Source organism: Medicago sativa, chromosome 7, assembly GCF_051527215.1.
Source record: "Medicago sativa cultivar Bolivia chromosome 7, Bolivia_mono, whole genome shotgun sequence".
In the NCBI taxonomy this organism is placed as follows: domain Eukaryota; kingdom Viridiplantae; phylum Streptophyta; class Magnoliopsida; order Fabales; family Fabaceae; genus Medicago; species Medicago sativa.
Genome location: NC_140755.1, coordinates 102,765,770 through 102,785,602, shown reverse-complemented (window position 1 = coordinate 102,785,602; position 19,833 = coordinate 102,765,770). Strand labels below are relative to the sequence as shown.

The window sequence follows — 19,833 nt, the reverse complement described above, 5'->3', positions numbered from 1 at the left end:
TATATAGAACTCTAGAGAGCTTAGCCTAACCTCCTCCTTTTCAATTGACAAATTTTAAATTGTTTCATACCTTTTGCACAATCTTTAAAGGTAAGTATAATTTAATATATTTCTTTGTCATGTTAAAGGACTTTTAAGAGTATAATAGTCTTTAAAAAAAATCTTTGATATTATGAAAAAACAGATTTTTTTAAAAGTGAAAAGATTATACTCTTAAAGTCTCATGTTTGATTCTCTCGATGCCAATTTGTGTGTACTAATTTAACTTCTAAAAAAAAAAAAAAACTATACTCTTACTATTCTTTTTTGGTAGTGAATATACTCTTACTATTAAACTATAAGTAAAACTTGTTTGATCATAACCCACTTTTAAAATGATTTGGGCACACAAGTATGAGTAAAAAAAGATAAAGTAATAATGAATTAAATAATTAATATTTTTGAAATAATTATTTTTTTATTTTTTTTGAAATAATTATTTTTGAAATCATTCTTTTTTTAAATAATTATTCAAAATTAATTAATTATTTAATATTTAAGTCATAAATCATATTAGAAAAATAAATGATCTTATTCAACCATTGGAAAAGTAAAACTTGTTTGATCAGAACCCACTTTTAAAATGATTTGGGCACACAAGTATAAGTAAAAAAAGGTAAAGGAATAATGAATTAAATAATTAATATTTTTGAAATAATTGTTCAAAATAAATTTAGCGCAAAATTAATTAATTATTAATATTCACGTCATAAATCATATTGAAAAAATAAACGATCTTATTATACCATTGGAAAAAGCAACAACATGATAAAAAATCTTTAAAAAACAAATATTAAGTTAAAAATGAACGATAATTATTAATATTCACGTCATAAATCATATTAAAAAAATAAAGGTTTAATAGCAGTTTTAGCCCCCTAACTTTCCAAAAGTTGTGATTTTAGCCCCCTAAGAAAAAAACTACAAAACTGCCCCCTAAGTTTTGCACCTATGGCGGTTTTGGCCCCCAAGGCCAATTTTGACTCGGTCTACGCTGACGTGACACCCTAAGTGAGATGCCACGTGTTTTTTTTTTTGGCCTTGGGGGGCCAAAACTGCTACAGTTGCAAAACCTAAGGGGCGGTTTTATAGTTTTTTTTCTTAGGGCGTCAAAATCGCAACTTCGTGAAAGTTAGGAGGCTAAAACTGCTACTAAGCCAAAAATAAATGATCTTATTCTACCATTGGAAAAAACAACAACATGATAAAAAAATCTTTAAAAAAACAAATATTAAGTTAAAAATGAACGATAATACACATGATAAATTACCGAAATATTTAAATAAATTTTAAGAAATAAGTTAAATAAATTTACTTTGATGATGTTTTATTTTCTTGATTTGCTGTTATATAACATAATTGTGAAAAGTTATCACAAATTGTGAATGGATATATTAACATATTAAATTTGTCGCAAATGTATATGAATATTATCATATTATGAATATCATCATGTTATCCTTTTGTGAATAGATATATTAAATGTTAACTTTTTATATTCTAAGATACATTAATAAAATTAATAAAAATTCATAAAAATAATATTAATAAAGGTATATTAAAAGAAAGTAATAAATACATCCAAAATTATGTAGATAGATGACAATTTTGTTTTAATAATTTATAATTAGGGTCAAAGAAAGCAACTTATATAATATACCTTTCATTTAAGATAAATGTTACTATGAGCAAAAAATCATATCTAGACAAATATCACAAAGTTGTTTGAACTAAACCATTCTTTATAACTATTAATTCGAGACACTTTCTCTCGCGAGAAATAGCTTTAATTGTATTTATTAATTAAATTATCAAAGTTAGACTATAAATACAAATTATGTATTCCTACATACATACAAAGCTTATGTTATAACCCTTTCTATTTCTTTCCCATCTTCTTGCGTATAAAATAAAATTTCTATCATCTTTCTTTTCTTCTCTTCTTTCTTCGTTTTGTTAGACAAAAAAAAAACGAAAAAACGAAGTATCTCACAAAAGTCTGTCTACTTACGAAAAACAGTCGATTTATCAAAAAAAGAAAGTACTATGGGATTTGGTTGAGGTTGTGATGTTTTTGACAAAGAAGACAAGGTTCGTTAACCTATACCTTTTGGTGCTGAAGCTGGTTGTGGTGTTGACAAAGAAGACGTGGTCACCTCTATCTTTTGGTATGATCTTACTGCTAATTCCCGTGGTAACCGCAACGATTATGGTAGAGTAGGTCTCGGTCATAGTGACCGCAACGATTCTAGTGGCATAGGTCTTGTTGTTGTGGTACTATATCTTACTTCGCCCATGCTTGATTATATATAAAAAGATATATCAACCTTTAAATACATTATGATTAAATATTTTATGTCAGAAAAATAAATAGTGTTTGTTTCCATTGTAAGGTGTGCTTCCTATTATGATGAAATTTAAATAATCTCTTGATTAATAATTTATATTCATTTTGTAGTGATGTTATTCCTGTTTTAAATGATTTTATATTTTTAAATTAATAATTGAAATAATAAATTAAAAGAGGTAAATTTGTAAATATAAATAGCTTAAATGAATGATAAAATTGAAAGTGAAAAAACCAGTCAAAGATAATGTACCCCTCTATATATGTGTGTGTATACACTAGCGAAATCCCTCCGAAAAAAGAAGATATAGTAGAACAACTATTGCTCTTAATTGCTATATAAAAAATAAATATCAATACTGACATATACTACGGTCAATTTGGGCTTAAGTAGTTGAAAATCTTCACCAAAAGACGAATCGATCAGGAGAACCCGAATTCGATCACTCAATAGAATAATTTTTGGTCAAACTTTACTTACCTAATAGCCAAACTCCATATTATCAGGGCATCTTCCCCTAAAACGAGTGAGTTGACGGAAAAAACACTTTTGGCAAATAAAATTAAACACAAAATCATGTATTGCTTTATTCTAACATTAAAATGAACATTAACGTTATAGTTTTTATGTGTTTTATGTTGCATTTATCCTTAGCATATTTTACCGTAGTTGATTATAAGTTGTAATTTATACGCTTCATAACTATTTTTCCCCAACATCGTCTTGCTTAACGGCCTTTTGGTACTAACTCCTTGGATACTCGTACTCCAAGGATGGTGAGTTGGCAACGTGAGGATGAGGACACCATGATTCTCAATGTTGATGAAAACGCGTTGACAAATCCAGGAAAGGCAGGTTATGGTGGTCTAATTCGTAAGCACGACGGAAGTTTTGAACTTGGTTTCTCTGATAGTATAGGGATCTCAAATATCCTACATGCTGAAATTCAAGCTCTATTGACTAGTGTAAAGTTGTGTTGGGATGCGGGATATAGAAAGCTCACATGCTACTCCAACTCTCTTCAGGTAGTGAAATTGTTAATGAAGGAAACTACTAGGTTCCACCATTATGCATATCTCTTAGAACTCATTCGAATGTATCTTGTTAAAGATTGGTCTATTTCGATTCATCATATCCTTTGAGAGAGGAATTTTTGTGTCGACAATCCTGCTAAGATGAGAGCTAACAGTTTAGACCATCTTATTACTTTCAATGAACCTCTTCATTGTATACCATCAACTTTATTAGATAATGCCTTAAGCTTGTCCTTTTCAAGGACTCAGTTTATTTCCGTTTTTTTTCCCTTCCTTTTCTCTTTTCTCATGTAAAATAATAATAATAATAAGAAAGCTAGACAGAAGAACACATCTGTTTAAACGCAAGTTGTTATAATAAGATTTAACAAAAGTTTTAAATAATATTTTATTTTAGAAAATATAAAATTGCAATTATAATATTTTAAACGAACGATGTAATTAGAAGATAATACTAGAATAAAGACATATATTTTTTTTTTTTTTAAAAAAGGCATAATAAAGGTAGATATACGGATCGTATACTATTCTAAAGTGAATACTCCATCGCAAAAAAGTATAGTATTATTATATACTAGTAGTAGCGTATAGGAGTGAGTGATAGTGTGTGCGGTGCTGGCAAAAACAGTGATATTTCCAATTAACAATAACAACAAATCGATCTAAAACCCGTGCGGCCTGCGATAATCGATTTGTTGTTGTTTGGATCTGTGAATTCAGCAAAGATGGTAACGAAAACAGAGGAATCTGAATTGAAGAATCTAGAAATTCAGGTCGATAATGGTGGCGGAGGAGCTTGGGAGTATCTTTCCCTCGTCAGAAAACTCAAGGTCCGTCGTTCTGATAAAGTCCTCAAGCATGGATTGTCCATCTTGAATGATTCCAAACTCCGATCCAAACTCGGCGCCGATGGTATCAATTTAAACCTAAATTTCGTTTAATTGTGAATAAGATTATGCAAGTCAACTACTTCCAATTGTGGTTTAATGTTTTTCTGATGATTGATTGTTTTTGTTTTTTTGTTGATTCAGAATGGACTTTGTATGAGCAGGTTGCAGTTGCTGCTATGGATTGTCAATGTCTTGATGTTGCTCAGGTTTTGATCTTAATTTAATTATTGTTTTTGATGTTTTGAATCTCATTTGTAACTCAATTTTGTGGATATATGTTTGTTGCCGTGAAATTCACTTGTAATTCTATGCTATTTAGGGAATCTTATGCATAGCTGGTTCTAGTTTTTCTATTCATTAACTTAGGCTCTGTTTGGATAAACAACTTAATTAAAGCATAAGACTTATCATATAAGTGCTTATGTATAAGTTATTTATAATCCAAACAGACTCTTCCCTGTCTCTTGTCACTTGACTCTTTTATGATATGGAGATACTGAGAGATCCATGTGTTAGATGGTACTGGTTCTATATAGAAATCTTGTTTGCTCTTGTAATTTCTGAATTTGGATAGTGGATAGTAACATGCTGCTAAACCTTTATACCTTTATGTGGTCCATCATGTTTTTTATGTTGCCTGAATTGAGGATTTGCTACATTTGTCTCCTTCATGCCTGATTAAAAGTCTCTAGTTTTAGAATTTATGGCTTGAAGTTGATAATATTTTACTTTTTTATCAGGACTGCACAAAGGCTCTTCGGAAGAGGTTCCCGGAGAGCAAAAGAGTTGGTAAGTTGATACTTTCTTATTCTACGTCTTTACCGTGCTGTGGATTTAAGTTGCTTGAAAGAATAGCACCATCAACCTAACAGTTGCTACTGTCTGCTTGAGTCAATATAAGCTTAACGGAAAAAAAAATTTAAAATTACAAGCGGAAGCGCCTGATCTTAGATAGAGCCCTGCAAATGTAACAGCTGTCTAGGTAGCAAATGTAACTGTTGTTTAGGTAAAATCTATTTTGAAATTGCAATGATTAACCTTTGGCATCTTTGTTTTGGGTCTTGATCCTTTACATTTCAAACTTCTACAACTGTATGATAATTTTCCAAGTATACTCAAAGTGTAATGTTTAGTCGTTCCAAAACACAAGCAACTGCACACCGTTCCCTGATTATTGATGTCCAGTTCTAGTTTCTTTTAGCAAATTTTTGGATTGGTGGGTGACTAACATTGATGATTTCCATTCTTTCAAGAGGGATGCTACATCATATAATGCAAATACATATACAGTTTGAAATCCAAATAAGTTTGTTTGACATATGCTTGTTTTTGCTCCCACTAGAAAATTTCCAAATAAGTATCTTTAATTGATTTTTGGTAACTAATTATTACAGGAAGGCTGGAGGCAATGTTGCTTGAAGCAAAAGGTTCCTGGGAAAAGGCAGAAAAAGCGTACTCAAGCCTTTTGGAGGACAATCCTCTTGATCAAGTAAACTCACTTAACCTTACTATCGGGGAAAAAAGGGGAGGGGGGACATTCAGTTAGTTGATCAGTTACTCCCGGTGATGAAGCATAAATCTTATAACAATGACTAATTTTTGGATGTTTTGTCAATTTGACTTAATGTATAACATACTTTCACTTTAACCTTCTAATAGTCCAGGCTGGTTGAGTAATGAAACCAAAAAGGGCAACCTAATACTATAGAGCCTCACTATAGTGGGATTTAGGGGAGGGTTGTACCGATTGCATATTTAATATGGTAGTCTTACTTTGCATTTTCAAGAGGCGGATTCTGTGACTGACTTGAACCTGTTATCTCCCGTCACACGGAAGCAACTCCAACTGTTGCGCCTAGGCTTTCTTGAGTAACAATAACCAAATTTTCTTTTTTGGCTTTGTTATTGTACAGATCATCCATAAAAGGAGGGTGGCTATGGCAAAGGCACAAGGCAATATTTCTGGGGCTATTGAATGGCTTAATAAATATCTAGAAATGTAAGACAGCTGTTAATTTTTTCCCATCTGAAATTGAAGACCGTTTAAAGGAAAATATTGCTTATAACTAACATCAGACCAAATATATATGAACTTTTTTTCTCCTCATTTTCACAGATTCATGGCAGATCACGATGCATGGAGAGAACTAGCTGAAATATACTCATCCCTGCAAATGTATGATTTTTATTCTTCCGTTTCTCTTTCCGTAGTGATTTATTTCTGTTGCTAATTATTCAGCTGCCTTTGTGTTTTTTTTTTATTTGTCTTCCTGTTAGGTATAAACAAGCAGCATTTTGCTACGAGGAAGTGATATTAGCTCAACCAACTGTACCACTTTATCACTTAGCATATGCTGATGTAAGTATCTACTCTATGAGTTAGGATTAATTTATCATAGTCAAATCAAATTCTTCCCCGTCTCCCGGGTTTCTTCACTCTAATAACAGCAAGTCACCGAATATTGCGTCCTAGAGATGTATGGGTTTACCTAGCAAAGAGTTATAAAACATTATTTTAACTTAAATGGTGTTGCCAGGTACTTTATACGCTTGGTGGATTAGAAAATGTCCAAACTGCCAAGAAATACTATGCATCCACTATTGACTTAACTGGAGGCAAGAATACCAGAGCTCTCTTCGGTATATGCTTGGTGAGTGTTTATTTTCTGTGGTTCTATACCATTTACAAGTTCACGATTCTGTTATTTGAATATAGTCCTGCTTTGGTTAGTAGATATCATATTTTCCTTCATATATTGTTCACATATATGCTTGAAATTGAGTTTTGCTTCTATTCTCCAGTGCACTTCTGCTATTGCACAACTTACAAAAGGGAAGAACAAGGAAGATAAAGAAGGATCACAGTTACAATCTCTAGCAGCCAAAGCGTTGGAGAAGGATTACAAGCAGAGAGCTCCTGACAAGCTTCCTCAACTTACAACTGCCTTGAAGAGTTTAACATTGTCGTCATGATGCAGCATTTCTTAAATATTGTTGTTATTTAACAAACTTTTTGGCACACTTTATTAGATCAATACTATAGCTTGAATCAACATATTTAGAATTCCTCATTTATTTTCTCTTCAATATTAAAATGAGAATTCATTTTGTTCTGTATTTTATTACCTTCGGTAATAAATATTTGTCTAAAGACATGTGAAGCTTTTGTTGGCATTGCAGCTCTAAAATAGTGATAAAACTTACCTAATGCATGTTGTCAGTGTATAATTTACTTTTGACATTGTGTTTTCCATGGAAGTGCTTTTATACTCTGGTATAAGTGTTTTTTTTTTAATTGAGAGAAAAATATTGTTATAGCATCCAAAGGGTTTCAGAACAATGAAGCTGTTCCTTATATTTCTACCATTGGAGGAACATCTAGCGGCAAAGTGTACTGCATAGATTTTGTTGAATTTGTTAAATACAGACCCGGTAGCATTGAATGACTGAAATAAAAAATTTGTTTCATGCAACGGGTTACCTTTTTTGACAAAAAAGATTAGATTGATTGAGGGTTGTCTTATTACCATATGAGCAAAGTGTGTACTGAGTTGAATAAGTATAAAATGACCTTATAAGGATCACTTGGAAGTAATGTACGAACTCAAAGTTGACTAAAAAAAATAACTATGAAAGATGTTCCGTCTTTTTTTGATCAATTCAGAGATGTTCAGTCTAGTTAGTACAGTTGTTATTTTCTTTCCCTGTCCACACACGACATTCATTGCGGGTCTCTTTCTATTTCTAGAGTGCTTTTGAGGTGCACACATCAGCTTTTTATGGGTTTATTTATGGTCTCCACCTCACTACCATCTCAATCCCGCAAGGCATGCATCCGTATCAGTCGCTGTTTTCTTACCGTCCCCTTTTTTTAACCTTAAAATTTGCCATTACTTTTGGTCAACCGGTACTCTTTGAGTAATGTCTTGTCTATTCCAATTTCAGGGCATCTGCCTAATAATTCCAATAACATTTTACTATTTTCATTTCTATTACATTTTTGTATACTTTTTTTACTGTGTTATTATTAAATGTAGTACTTGTTAAGGAGCATTGAGAGTTTCCTAGCATTTAAATATTGGCCTTTTTTCATTTGAGTGTAAAGCCAGGAGAGTATGTGATATTGAAGAGAAACAAGTGATATTTACAAATTAAACAACTTGGTGCCGTAAAATTAAGTTAGAGTGAAAATCAAGTGTCATAAAATTGAGTTAGTACGTAATGGAACAATTTAAAAGACTTTAAAAGTTCATATAATTTTAACTTCCATTATTCATGTCTAATATGCATTGTGTGTGTGTCTATAACTTTGATTATTAATTTGAGAATTTCAACTACCTAAAAAAAAGATGCTCTTAGAAGCACTTGTTGGCTACTAGCAGTGGCATAGAGGTCACATTATTGACTCGTCTGTATAATACATTGTTTTTTCTTTGGGAAGGAAAAAGGGCATAGCTCCTATAACATTTGTAAGACAGGGCAAATACTAACCACCATTCTTGGCAGACAGTTACAAATGAAGATGCAGCAAACTGCAGTACTAGCAATTTGACTTTGGAGCTAATGCCGATAGCGAAAAACATTTTCTAACCAAGTGTGAAAATGTACCAGACTATGAAAATTGTTGGCAGATCTCGTCTAAATTAGAGGGCACCTTAAATAACAAATATGCAGGTAAGAAAGAAGAAGGGGGTTGCAATATAGGAGATTGATACACTGAATTTGGATTGCTATCCTCTGTTATTCTCTTGCAGCGTAACAGATGTTCTTAGAAATGATGATATACATCTGACTTCAGCCATATATCAACAAATGAAAATTACGTCCCAAGTTGCAAAGAACTAAACCATGTAGAAGTAGAACAGTCTGATAAAGGAATCAGCAGAAAATGACTGGCTAGATGATTGAAAACCACAATATCCGGTTCTCTGCTGACAACAATTATTTAGAAGGCTTTAAAGGGTACAAGATTTGGTAATGGTCCCAAACGATCAAATCATGTAGATGTGGATGACAGCCCTTAGGAGCATGAGTACATAAACATGTGTATATGTTTTTAAGGAGGTCTAGTTTATTTATTCATGGTTTAAGGGATAAAGAAGGATAACAAAATATCTACATGTTAGGATTAACAAGAGCGTAAAAGAGATTCTGCAGTGCTACAGTTTTTTTTTTTTTTTTAATCAAAGGGATACACAGGAGTGTGAAGTTCTAGCCTGTGTTGGAGTATGATAATGAAAATATCAATAAGCAGGAGCTTTCTATATATCATGCGTAGTTAGAAGATTTCATCTGCACGAGGTTCGCAGCTGGAATGTAACCTAACAATCTTAAGAAATTATCATTCTTTTTAATTAGATGAAAATAGATTTCATCTGCACGAGGTTTAGCATGTCTACTCCTGCAGCAAAGAATCATACAACAGACAAGCTACATGGCAGAAAAATAGATGAATATTAATATGGCTTTAAGAGGTCACAATGAGCGGGTGAATGTTTCAGTTTCAGCATGTAAAAACAACAATGATTCACAAACAATGGGAGAATGGAGTGTCTAGATAGAGTAAACTAAAATGATATTTGGCCTCTAACAGCATATTAATATATAATTGGTCAGAATCTGATACCCAATTTGCGCAAAATATTCACAATCATGTCTCACGTGTAGTGTACAAAACAAGTCAAGTATTAATGATCTAGAGACTGATGATAACTTCATCATCTCAGTTGCCTCAGCATAGAAGAAAGCCTCCAATAGTCGTAAAAAAGAAAGAGCAGTAACATTGTAATTAGTCGACCTTCAACCTCAGCTCCCCTTAGCTTACAATTGCAGAAATTTTGTAATAATGATGCATTATCAGTTTGGAGTATCCACATTACATATTTGATCAAATAAATTCTCATTTCTCAACACTAGAAGTTAAAACATTCGACAGCTCGGAAATGTGTATAATTATTAATTAATATGTATGTACATACTAATCAAAAGAATGGACATGTAATAAGCTAAAAAGCACAAGAAGCAAACTTTAAATCAAATAGACCTTAAATTAACACCTCAAGACAAATATACAGCCTTTTGGATTTCCAAAACAAAAACTGATCTGTTCAAATAGCTCAGCTAATTAGCTAAATCGAAGATGTGAATTTAACAGGTGGATCGAAAGAAACAAACCTAAAGGACTCACTTTCTGTCGACTGTATTTCAGTGACATGGTTGATAAATAGAAAACTCACTAAGATGTCTGTTAGTATTAAATATATGGTGGATTTCTGCATCTTTACAAGTTCTTCCAGGCGTACAAAATAAGCGAGAAACCAAGATCCGGAAATCTAGTCTCAGAAAACCTCTCGGAAAAAGACCACTGCAGCAGACTATCATTATCAGAAGAAAGGGGTTGTGCTTGTGTAGTCCACAACTTGTCCCCGGAGAGGCACGTCCTGAACATAAAGACAGCATCCGCAAGAGAAGCACCAAAGAGCCAATTATGGACATCCCAGAAAACATCCACTGCAAGGCCATCAACAAGGATAGTATGATTCCCTCTGAACTTCCATCTCAACCGCTTCACTTCCATCACAATTTTGCTGTCTAGACGAATTATAAGGCTCGGATCAGTAACACCACTTGCAGTATCACATTCAATCACAAGATCATGAATTTGACCATTATCACAAAACACAGCCTTTGTAGCATACAACTTCTTACCAAAAACATGTTCTTTCTTGGCAACTAAAACAGCTGCATTGGAACTGCACGGCAACGGTACAGCATTTGTTTTCTTGAAAGCTTCTTTCCTCAAATCCCCGAGAAGAAGAACCATTTGTCGATCCACAACAACTGCAACATAAAACCCTCCCAACGGTTCCGGCCCAGAACCAAATTTAGCGGAAGATAGATCCCAAAAGACATCAATTTTAGCAGAAAAAGCCTCGAGGCTCTTGCAACCTTTCTTCTTAGAAAAAACCCAAGGTTTAACATCCACCTTACAAAGACAATCATGGATCCCAACAGTGAGAAGTTGACCCACCAAATTCTTACTCCAATTGACAGTAATCGGACACGACCTACCGCGTATTCGGCATTGGTAAACACAAGTAACCATGTTATTCTGAGCATTTCTAGCAGCACTTGAAGACGATGACGAAGAATCTGCAACTTGAACACCATTTTCACCAAAACAAGAAGGAAAATCCTTCATTTTGTTGGTTTAGGTTTTTCAACAAACAGATGGAGACCCACCAAAGCACCCAGAACAGTGAATGTTACCTTAATTGCAAAATCTGTGTCAGACACCGTAGGATTGAAAAAATGGTTATGAATTGGATGAACAAGAACAACAACAAAAAAGGACAAATTTTTATAATGTTTTGTTTCAGTGTCAAATTAAACAAAAAGGAAAAAGTAGCAAACTAGTTTCACTGTCAATGTTTGTTCTCTGAAAACTCAAAAGCAAAAAAGAAAAAGCAGAATACTAATAATAATAATAATAATAATAGTAGAATAGATTATAGATAGATGAATATATAAAAAAGAAATTAAAACGGAAAAAAAGGAAAACGAAAGAACGAACGAACCTCAAGAAGAAGATGGCGATGGTGACACGATCCGAACAAGGGAGAGAGAGAGAGAGAGAGAGAGAGAGAGAGAGAGAGAGAGAGAGAGTGAAAAAGAAAACGGAAACGAACGAAAATGAGTAAAAATAAATAAAAGTGAAGGGAGGTTACTAGTCTTACAACTACTCGCCACTGATGCAGGAGTGAGTGAGGTGAGGGGGAGGGAAAAAGGTATTAGTGTCAGTACACCACTACTACTATCACAGTAGTATAACAAAAATTATTATTTTTAGATTTAGTGACTTTAGTTACTAATTAATATATTTATTTTATAAAAGAAATGATATTTATACAACCATTTTGTAACAACTATAACTTTTTATCTCATACTTTAACTTTGATCTCTTTATTACTTTGATTTGTGTGTCAATACCTACATTTTCTTTGTGAATATATAGTTGTCCCATAAGTTATCAACTAATGATTGTTCAAATAACATTGCTCATTTTATTCATTTTATAATATGAACCACAATATATATCATATATATTATTTGTTCTTTTATATACTCCATTCGTTCCTATATCTAAGCACTTATTTGACTTTATTTTTGTCCCTAAATGTAACGTCATTTTCAAATTACTAAATGCATTTATTTTTTTCCTTCATAAACATACCCCTAATTAATACTACTAACTTGTCTTGAAATATAAAAAGTCAAATTTAATACGCATACAAACAAAGGACAATATTTAATCCCGATCAGGACGTTCGATTTAACGATTTTGACATTTTTATCGGTTAAACTAAGACTTATGGAAAATACATAATTTATTCTATAAATTTGAGAAAAATATATCTATCTATAATAGTGATCGATGTGAATTTTTATTTATTTACATTATTAATAATATTATGACCACATTATTACTAATATTACGAACTTTTCTTTTTAATTATGATTTTTAGGGGTTTATATATAATTATTATGACTTGCTTACGCTTACTTTTTTTTTTTTTTGAAATAAGCAAGATTTTTATTAAATCATAATATCATGGTGGTACAATGAAGCAATTTGATGTGGGATCTCTTCTATCCAAACTATGTTGGGCCTAGAGTGGGCTAATTGGGCTAACTTGTGAGCAACCTGATTGCCACTTCTGGCCCAGAAACTAAAACGACACCTATCAAAGAGGGTCTTTTGATCTAACATCTCATTGATAAGTTTACCAACATAAGACCTATGTTTCCTCTCTTCTCTCTCTAACAACTTACTCACTTTTTCACTGTCGGACTCAAAGATCATCGATCTGAAACCACAATCAATAGCCAACTTCATCGTTAAGAGGATGCCATAGGCTTCTGCTGTGTCGACGTCTTCAAACCCTTGTCTCTTCCAAGTAGCAGCAGCCATGACTAACCCATCTTCATTTCTGATAATAGCTCCTAGCCCCCAGAATCCGGATTCGCTTAGGCTTGCGTCACTGTTAGCCTTTAGGAAAGGAGGATCTGGTTTCAACCAGCGATGAGTAGCTGAGGATCTGCGAAGGGTATGGTTGGAGTGGAACTGGGTTTGCATGCAGTGAGAGATACCAGTTGCGGCGTGAGAAGTGGTGTCAGGGTCAAGAGTGTTCGCAGTGAGGAATTCTTGGATGCTCATCTCAGCTTGCCGGATGATTTCACTTTCAGGTATGTGTCTGTCTTCAAAAACCTTAATGTTTCTAGCGAACCAAATATGGTAAATAAGCGCTGCTATTTGGATTGTAGTTGCTGCATCATTTGTAGAAATCATGTGTTGCAGCCAATCTCTAAAATCAGTAATAGGCTGGTCTAGAATCCGAATAGATAGACTAGAACCAAACCAAGTGTGAGTAATAAGGGGGCATGTCATGAAAATGTGGGTTGAGGTTTCCACTTTTGTATTGCATCTGGGGCAAAGTGGAGATATATGGATCCCTCTGTTAGTGAGTTCTGATCTAACTGGAAGAGTGTTGTTGAGAACTCTCCATAACATCATTTTGTGTCTTGGGATAGTGTGTAGTTTCTAGATAGTGTCCCATAGGGGATTTTCCTCATTACTAGTTGAAGGCTGATCAATTGATTCCTGTTTCCAAATCTGAAGGGCTTTATAGCCTGATTTAACTGAATACTGCCATGAATGTTCATGCATCCAAATAATCTCATCTTCTTCAGAGCTGTTGATGATAGGGAGTTGGGGTATATGAATTTGGTCTATAGGGTAGAATGTACTCTCTATAATGGCTTGATTCCAGTCATTTGTATTGCTATCAATCAAGTCATTAACATGGGAGAGGGTAGTTTGAGCAGGGGCTTTAGTGTAAGGTTTAAAATTGGATTGAAAGGGGAGCCAGTTGTCATTCCATATGTTGATGGATTTCCCATTTCCAATCCTCCAACAGCTTCCTTTAGTGATAACCATAATAGAGGTGTGAATGCTCCTCCAAGCAAAGCTTGGGTTGCAGCCTATAGATGCCTTGAGGATACTGGAGTTTGGAAAATACTTGGCTTTAAAACATCTAGCCAAAAGGGAGTCAGGATTAGTCTGCATTCTCCATACCTGCTTAGCTAACATGGCTAAGTTAAAGTCTCTGAGAGTCTTGAATCCCTGTCCACCTTCATATTTAGGTTTAAATAGTCTATCCTTCTTAATCCAATGAATTTTCCTGCTATTACTAGAATTTCCCCACCAAAAATTGCAGATGGCACTTTCTATCTTCTCACAAACCCCATTAGGAATGAGAAAGCAACTCATTATATAAGTAGGGATAGCCTAGGCAACAACCTTGATAAGAACACTTCTACCTTCAAATGAGAGGCGTTTTTCTTTCCAACCCTTTAACTTTGACCAAATTTTTTCCATAAGAAAACTAAAATCTTGCTCCTTAGAACGCCCAAAGTGAGTGGGCATTCCAAGATATTTATTAATACAGTCACTGATATTAACTGGGAGTTGATCTTGAAACAACTTTTTAGCTTCCAGACTGATGTTTGGACTAAAAAACATATCAGATTTGTCAAGGTTGACTCTTTGACCTAAAGCCTCCTGATACTGATCCAAGATGGTTTTTATAGCCTTCCCCTCTTCTGGATTAGCCTTACAAAACAAAATACAATCATCGGCATAAAGTAAATGAGACACAGGAGGGGCATTTGTAGCTATAGAAATGCCATGAATGTGTCCTTCAATTTGGCTTTTAGTTAGGAGACCAGACAAGACTTCAGCACATATGATAAAAATATAAGGGGAAAGGGGGTCCCCCTGTCTAATTCCTCTTTGGGGGGGAAAAGGAATCAGTTGGTTGGCCATTTATAAGAATAGAGAAAGTAACTGATCTGATGCACTTCATGATGATCATAATAGTTTTAGAGGGAAAACCCATACTGCTAAGAGTATTCTCAATGAAGTTCCATTCCAGACTATCATAGGCCTTTGCAATGTCTAATTTAATGCCAACAAAGCCATTATTCTTCCTTCTAGGTTTTTTAATGTAATGAAAGGTTTCAAAAACTATAAGAGAATTATCAGTAATAAGCCTGCCCTGAAGGAAGGCACTTTGTTGGTCATTAATAATTTAAGGAAGAACAGTTTTAATTCTAGTGGCTAGAGTTTTAGTAACAATTTTAAGGATGACATTGCAGAGGCTAATAGGACGGAAATCATAGGGGACTTCAGGTTTGAATACTTTAGGAATCAAACTGATATAGGTATGGTTAATATCTTACTCTGATATATCCTGAAAGCATTTGATCTGCTGCAAAATGTAGGATATAACAGGACATCGTAGAGTGTCTGATTGTAAAACTGTTACTATGACACGATGAATTGGGGGTAAGGGACAAGACACAAATTGAAATTATTGCGACTCACTAAATAACAACATAACTTTTTGTCATAAATACAAGTTGTCTAAAATACTAAAATAGTCTTTTGTTTATAAAAAAATCGTATAAAACAAAAAAAATGACGAATTCCATAAAAGTTTGTCATATGTTATTATGCCTTGTGATATACTATTCTATATTGTGATGTTCTATCTAATTCTTTTTTTTTTTTGGTAGATAGACGAAATGGCAAAGCCATTATAAACTCACACATATAAGTGGAGGTATCGGGGTTTGAACCCCGGTCATGGCATCCGGCCTAACAATTTCGGCATTTTTGTCAGTTGAGCTAGGACTTATGGATTATCTAATTCTTACTTAAGAGAGAATGGAAAGAAAAATCAAATGACTCCTCGCATAATATAGCTGCATATTCTCATACAAAAATCCCAATAAACATTGGTGTGTGTACGCACACATGTAACACATTCCTGTTCATCTTCGTTGCTACTCATTTGAGAATGAGGTGTGAAACGAAGAACTCACCTCAAATGGTGGGCGAACTAACAATAAAAAAGAAAGAAATTGACTCGCTCAAGTGATTTCTTTTCCTGGTATATTAAAGAAAAAATGATATCCTATAGTGTTGTTGGATATGCATCCAACATCTAATCATTAAAGGGTTATTATGTCTTTACCCCCTGTAAAAAAGATTCTTTAGATTCCAACCCTATAAAATAAGATTCTTTGATTTTAGCCCCTGACCCATGTGACTGGTCAGAATTGATGGCGTGGCGAGCTGATGTGGCATGCTGACTATGCATATGTGATTATGTGGCATGCTGACTGTATATTTTTTCTTTTTTCTTTTTTTTAAAGGGTACATGTGGCATTTGTATTTTTTTTAAAAAAAATCATAAAAAATTAAATAAATTCTGGAAAAATAAAAAATAATTGAAAAATTTAATTAAAATGAAAAAAATGATTAAAATATTTAAAAAAATGAAAACAATTATGAAAAATTAATAAAATTCTGGTAAACTGAAAAGTAATGAAAAAATATAGAAAATTTAATAAAAAAAATCTGGAAAAATTAAAAAATCTGGTAAAATGAAAAAGTCTATCCCTCAAAAAAAATTAAAAAGTCTAGAAAATTTAACAAATAAAATCCCAAAAATAAAAAAATAATCTGGAAAAAGTTGGTATTTATTTTTCAAATTATTTTTAAAAATTTAGAAATATATATTTTTCGAAATTTAAAACAGATTTTTTTTCGAAAAAGAAATTTTTTTAATTTTCTCAACAAAAAGAAAAAAATCTGGAAAATATATTTATTTTTAAAAATATGTGTACAAATTTATTTAAAAATTTAGGAAAATTCAGATTTTTTTTCAATTTTTTTTTACGATGTGTTACAAATTTGAGAATATTTTCTAATATTTAAAAATCGAGGATAAAAAAATCTGGAATTTTTTTTAATATTTACAATGTGTTACATGTTTTATTTGTATTGAAAATTAAGGACATTTTTGAAAAGAAACAACCAGTCCAAAAGAGCTGAAAAGGGTTGTTTTTTTTATATATATAAGCTAATTTTTAAAAAATACAAATTAAATTTAAATTTTAAAAATATTCAAAAAAATAATATAAGCTTATTTTTTAATGTTTTGGTAAAAAATATTAATTTTTTTCTGAATTTTTTTATTTTTTGAAAAAAATTAAATTATTTCGTTTTTTAAAAAAATCAATTTTTTTTCGTTTTTAAAAAAAATAATATAAACGAAAATTAAATTTTTTCGTTTTTTTTAAAAAATTGATTTTTTCTTCTTATTTTTAAATTTTTGAAAATTAATTTTCATTTTTTTTATTTTTTATCTTTTTAAAATTAATTTTTTAAACAATTACACACATGTCAGGTTTTAAAAAAATAAAAAATAAAATAATTACACAGTGGCGTGCCACGTCAGCGTTCACTACACACATGTCAGGTTTTAAAAAAATTAAAATTAAAATAATTACACAGTGGCGTGCCACGTTAGCGTCTGGATGTGGACATGAGTGTTTTGTGGAGAATCTTCATATTACATGGGTGTTTTGTGGAGAATCTTCATATTATAGGGTTGGAAACTAAAGAATCTTTTTTACAGGGGGTAAACCGGAACTCGCTCAAATTACAGGGGGTAAATACATATTAACCCATCATTAAATAACATGTAATTTTTTATATTTAGTTATTTTAAAATGAACTTAAATTTAAAATTACTTTTACATGCAAAATATCATTCCATAACAATACTTTAATTATTAAAGAATATCTATTTATTTGAAGGATGCCGCAACATCTTAAGGATCCTCCCCTGAAAATACAGTAGCATTGTCTGTCCCTAAATATACAAACACATGAAATTATAGAATTAATAGTATCATAAAATTGTTCATTTTTAATGTATTATGCTTGTTAAAAAAAAAAAACTCCATGTTTAGGACTCTTGTTTGTAACATGAAAAAGAATCTTTAGGACTAAGAAACGATTGGTTCCTAGGACGTGGATCCCACAACCTCGTGCAAAGGCAAAACACCACGAGAAACACTTGTGTGAACCATGACTAAGAATTTTGGTTTGGTCACACACACAAGTTTTTCTTCTTCTCTCTCTTCGCTTCTCTTTTTGTGTGTGACCAAACCAAAATTCTTGGTCTTGGTCCACACAAGATTTTCTCAAGCACCACCCCCACACATGCTTTGTTTGGGATTTGGCACGTAGACCCTCACATACCTCGTCCTATCTACTCTCCCCATGCTATCCCTTTCAATATTGTCCCTTCATAATACCGTAACTAAAATCTCAAATGATAAGTTAAATTCAGAAAGATATGAGCATCCATAAAAAAAGGAAAATGCTACTTTTTAAGAAAAATAGCTTCAAGAATTTTTCAAGAAATAGTTGGCAAATTTTAATTGGATGATTTATTTGTCCACTTCCTATTTTTCAGCCACACCTCCTTGAATTGTGGCAAATAGTGCATTGTGATTGGCTATTCTTTATTCTTGAAGAATTCTTGATGTTATTTTTCTAGAGATATAGCATTGCTCATAAAAAAATGCATACAAAAGGAAACAAAACATGGAGCATGCAAAATTTTCATTCTCGCGCGAATTGATTTCCACCTCACATATACAGGACTCAATTATAACGTCAAGGCTTATCAACAAAAAAATTTATAACTCCAAGGAGTACAACAAGAGGATAGAATGAAGAAAGATTTCCAGCTTTAGCATGCACCATCAAGAAAGAGATCCACCAAATTAGTTCAATAATTCGTATAAATACATGATGAAAAGGAAAATAGCAATCAATATGCACATATGGGACAAAGCAATTCATGGTGGAAACCATGGATAATTTGAATGATCTACGTATAGTTGAAAGCAGTGGCAAAAAACAACATACATTGAATTTGGGAAAATAGACTAATATCACCTATCCTAATTTGATTAGACGCTTAGATAGATTTAATACAAAGTGAAATTATATGCTTGAATTATATAGTTTATTACATATATTATTGATTGTAACTTACAATAATATCTAGAAAGCAACCCAGCATGTGATATACCCAAGTTGGTTGAAAGCTTTGAGAATGAGAACTTTCTAAAACATACTTTATAATGCTGCAACAATCCCAACAAGGTTAAGATAACTTAATTGTCATACCCATATTTTATATACTGTAAATCGTCCTTTATTACATTTGCAAGAGGTTTGATTCCACCATCCACATTTGTGAAGTCTAAAATCACATGATAGCTATGAAGCTCGAACACTTTTTGAATTAGCGTGTTTCAATGTCGGACACACGTCGGTGTCCGATACCAACACAACATCTATAATTACATGAATTATGTCATTTTCTCAAATTATCATCTGTGTTGGTGTCCGTGTCGTGTCTGATGTCCGTATTTGTATTTGTGCTTCATAGCATGATGGTAATATCAATGATTGCATCAAAGAGTGAGAAATATTAAATGATAACACAATCCAAAATACATATAAGGAATTTCCTCTTAAATTTTGTATGAAAGCAACTAATTATAAATTAATAATAGAAGTGTCCGTTTGAT

The 19,833-nt window shown here is 32.6% G+C and overlaps 3 protein-coding genes across 4 annotated transcripts; 1 reads left to right on the top strand and 2 right to left on the bottom strand.

Moving 5' to 3' along the window:
- Positions 1-4,020: 4,020 nt before the first annotated feature.
- LOC146911508 (Protein prenylyltransferase superfamily protein) lies at positions 4,021-7,519 on the top strand. The gene is made up of 9 exons (XM_085725396.1): positions 4,021-4,333; positions 4,453-4,517; positions 5,052-5,100; positions 5,706-5,800; positions 6,225-6,310; positions 6,428-6,487; positions 6,589-6,670; positions 6,849-6,962; positions 7,114-7,519. The coding sequence occupies exons 1-9, from the start codon at positions 4,147-4,149 to the stop codon at positions 7,282-7,284; spliced, it is 909 nt and encodes a 302-aa protein (XP_085581522.1). The 5' UTR covers positions 4,021-4,146; the 3' UTR covers positions 7,285-7,519.
- Positions 7,520-10,338: 2,819 nt separating this feature from the next.
- On the bottom strand, positions 10,339-12,149 carry LOC146911507 (uncharacterized). 2 transcript variants are annotated; one of them, XM_085726344.1, is made up of 2 exons: positions 11,889-12,149; positions 10,339-11,594 (listed from the first exon to the last, which is right to left on the bottom strand). In XM_085726344.1, the coding sequence occupies exon 2, from the start codon at positions 11,510-11,512 to the stop codon at positions 10,592-10,594; it is 921 nt and encodes a 306-aa protein (XP_085582470.1). In that variant the 5' UTR covers positions 11,513-11,594; positions 11,889-12,149; the 3' UTR covers positions 10,339-10,591. The 2 variants fall into 2 exon arrangements, with proteins under 2 accessions (XP_085582470.1, XP_085582471.1); XM_085726345.1 differs by having other exon boundaries at positions 10,339-11,580; positions 11,889-12,112.
- Positions 12,150-12,907: 758 nt separating this feature from the next.
- On the bottom strand, positions 12,908-13,885 carry LOC146911506 (uncharacterized). The gene has a single exon (XM_085729523.1). It carries the CDS (start codon positions 13,883-13,885, stop codon positions 12,908-12,910), a length of 978 nt encoding a protein of 325 aa, XP_085585649.1.
- Between the last annotated feature and the right edge of the window lie 5,948 nt (positions 13,886-19,833).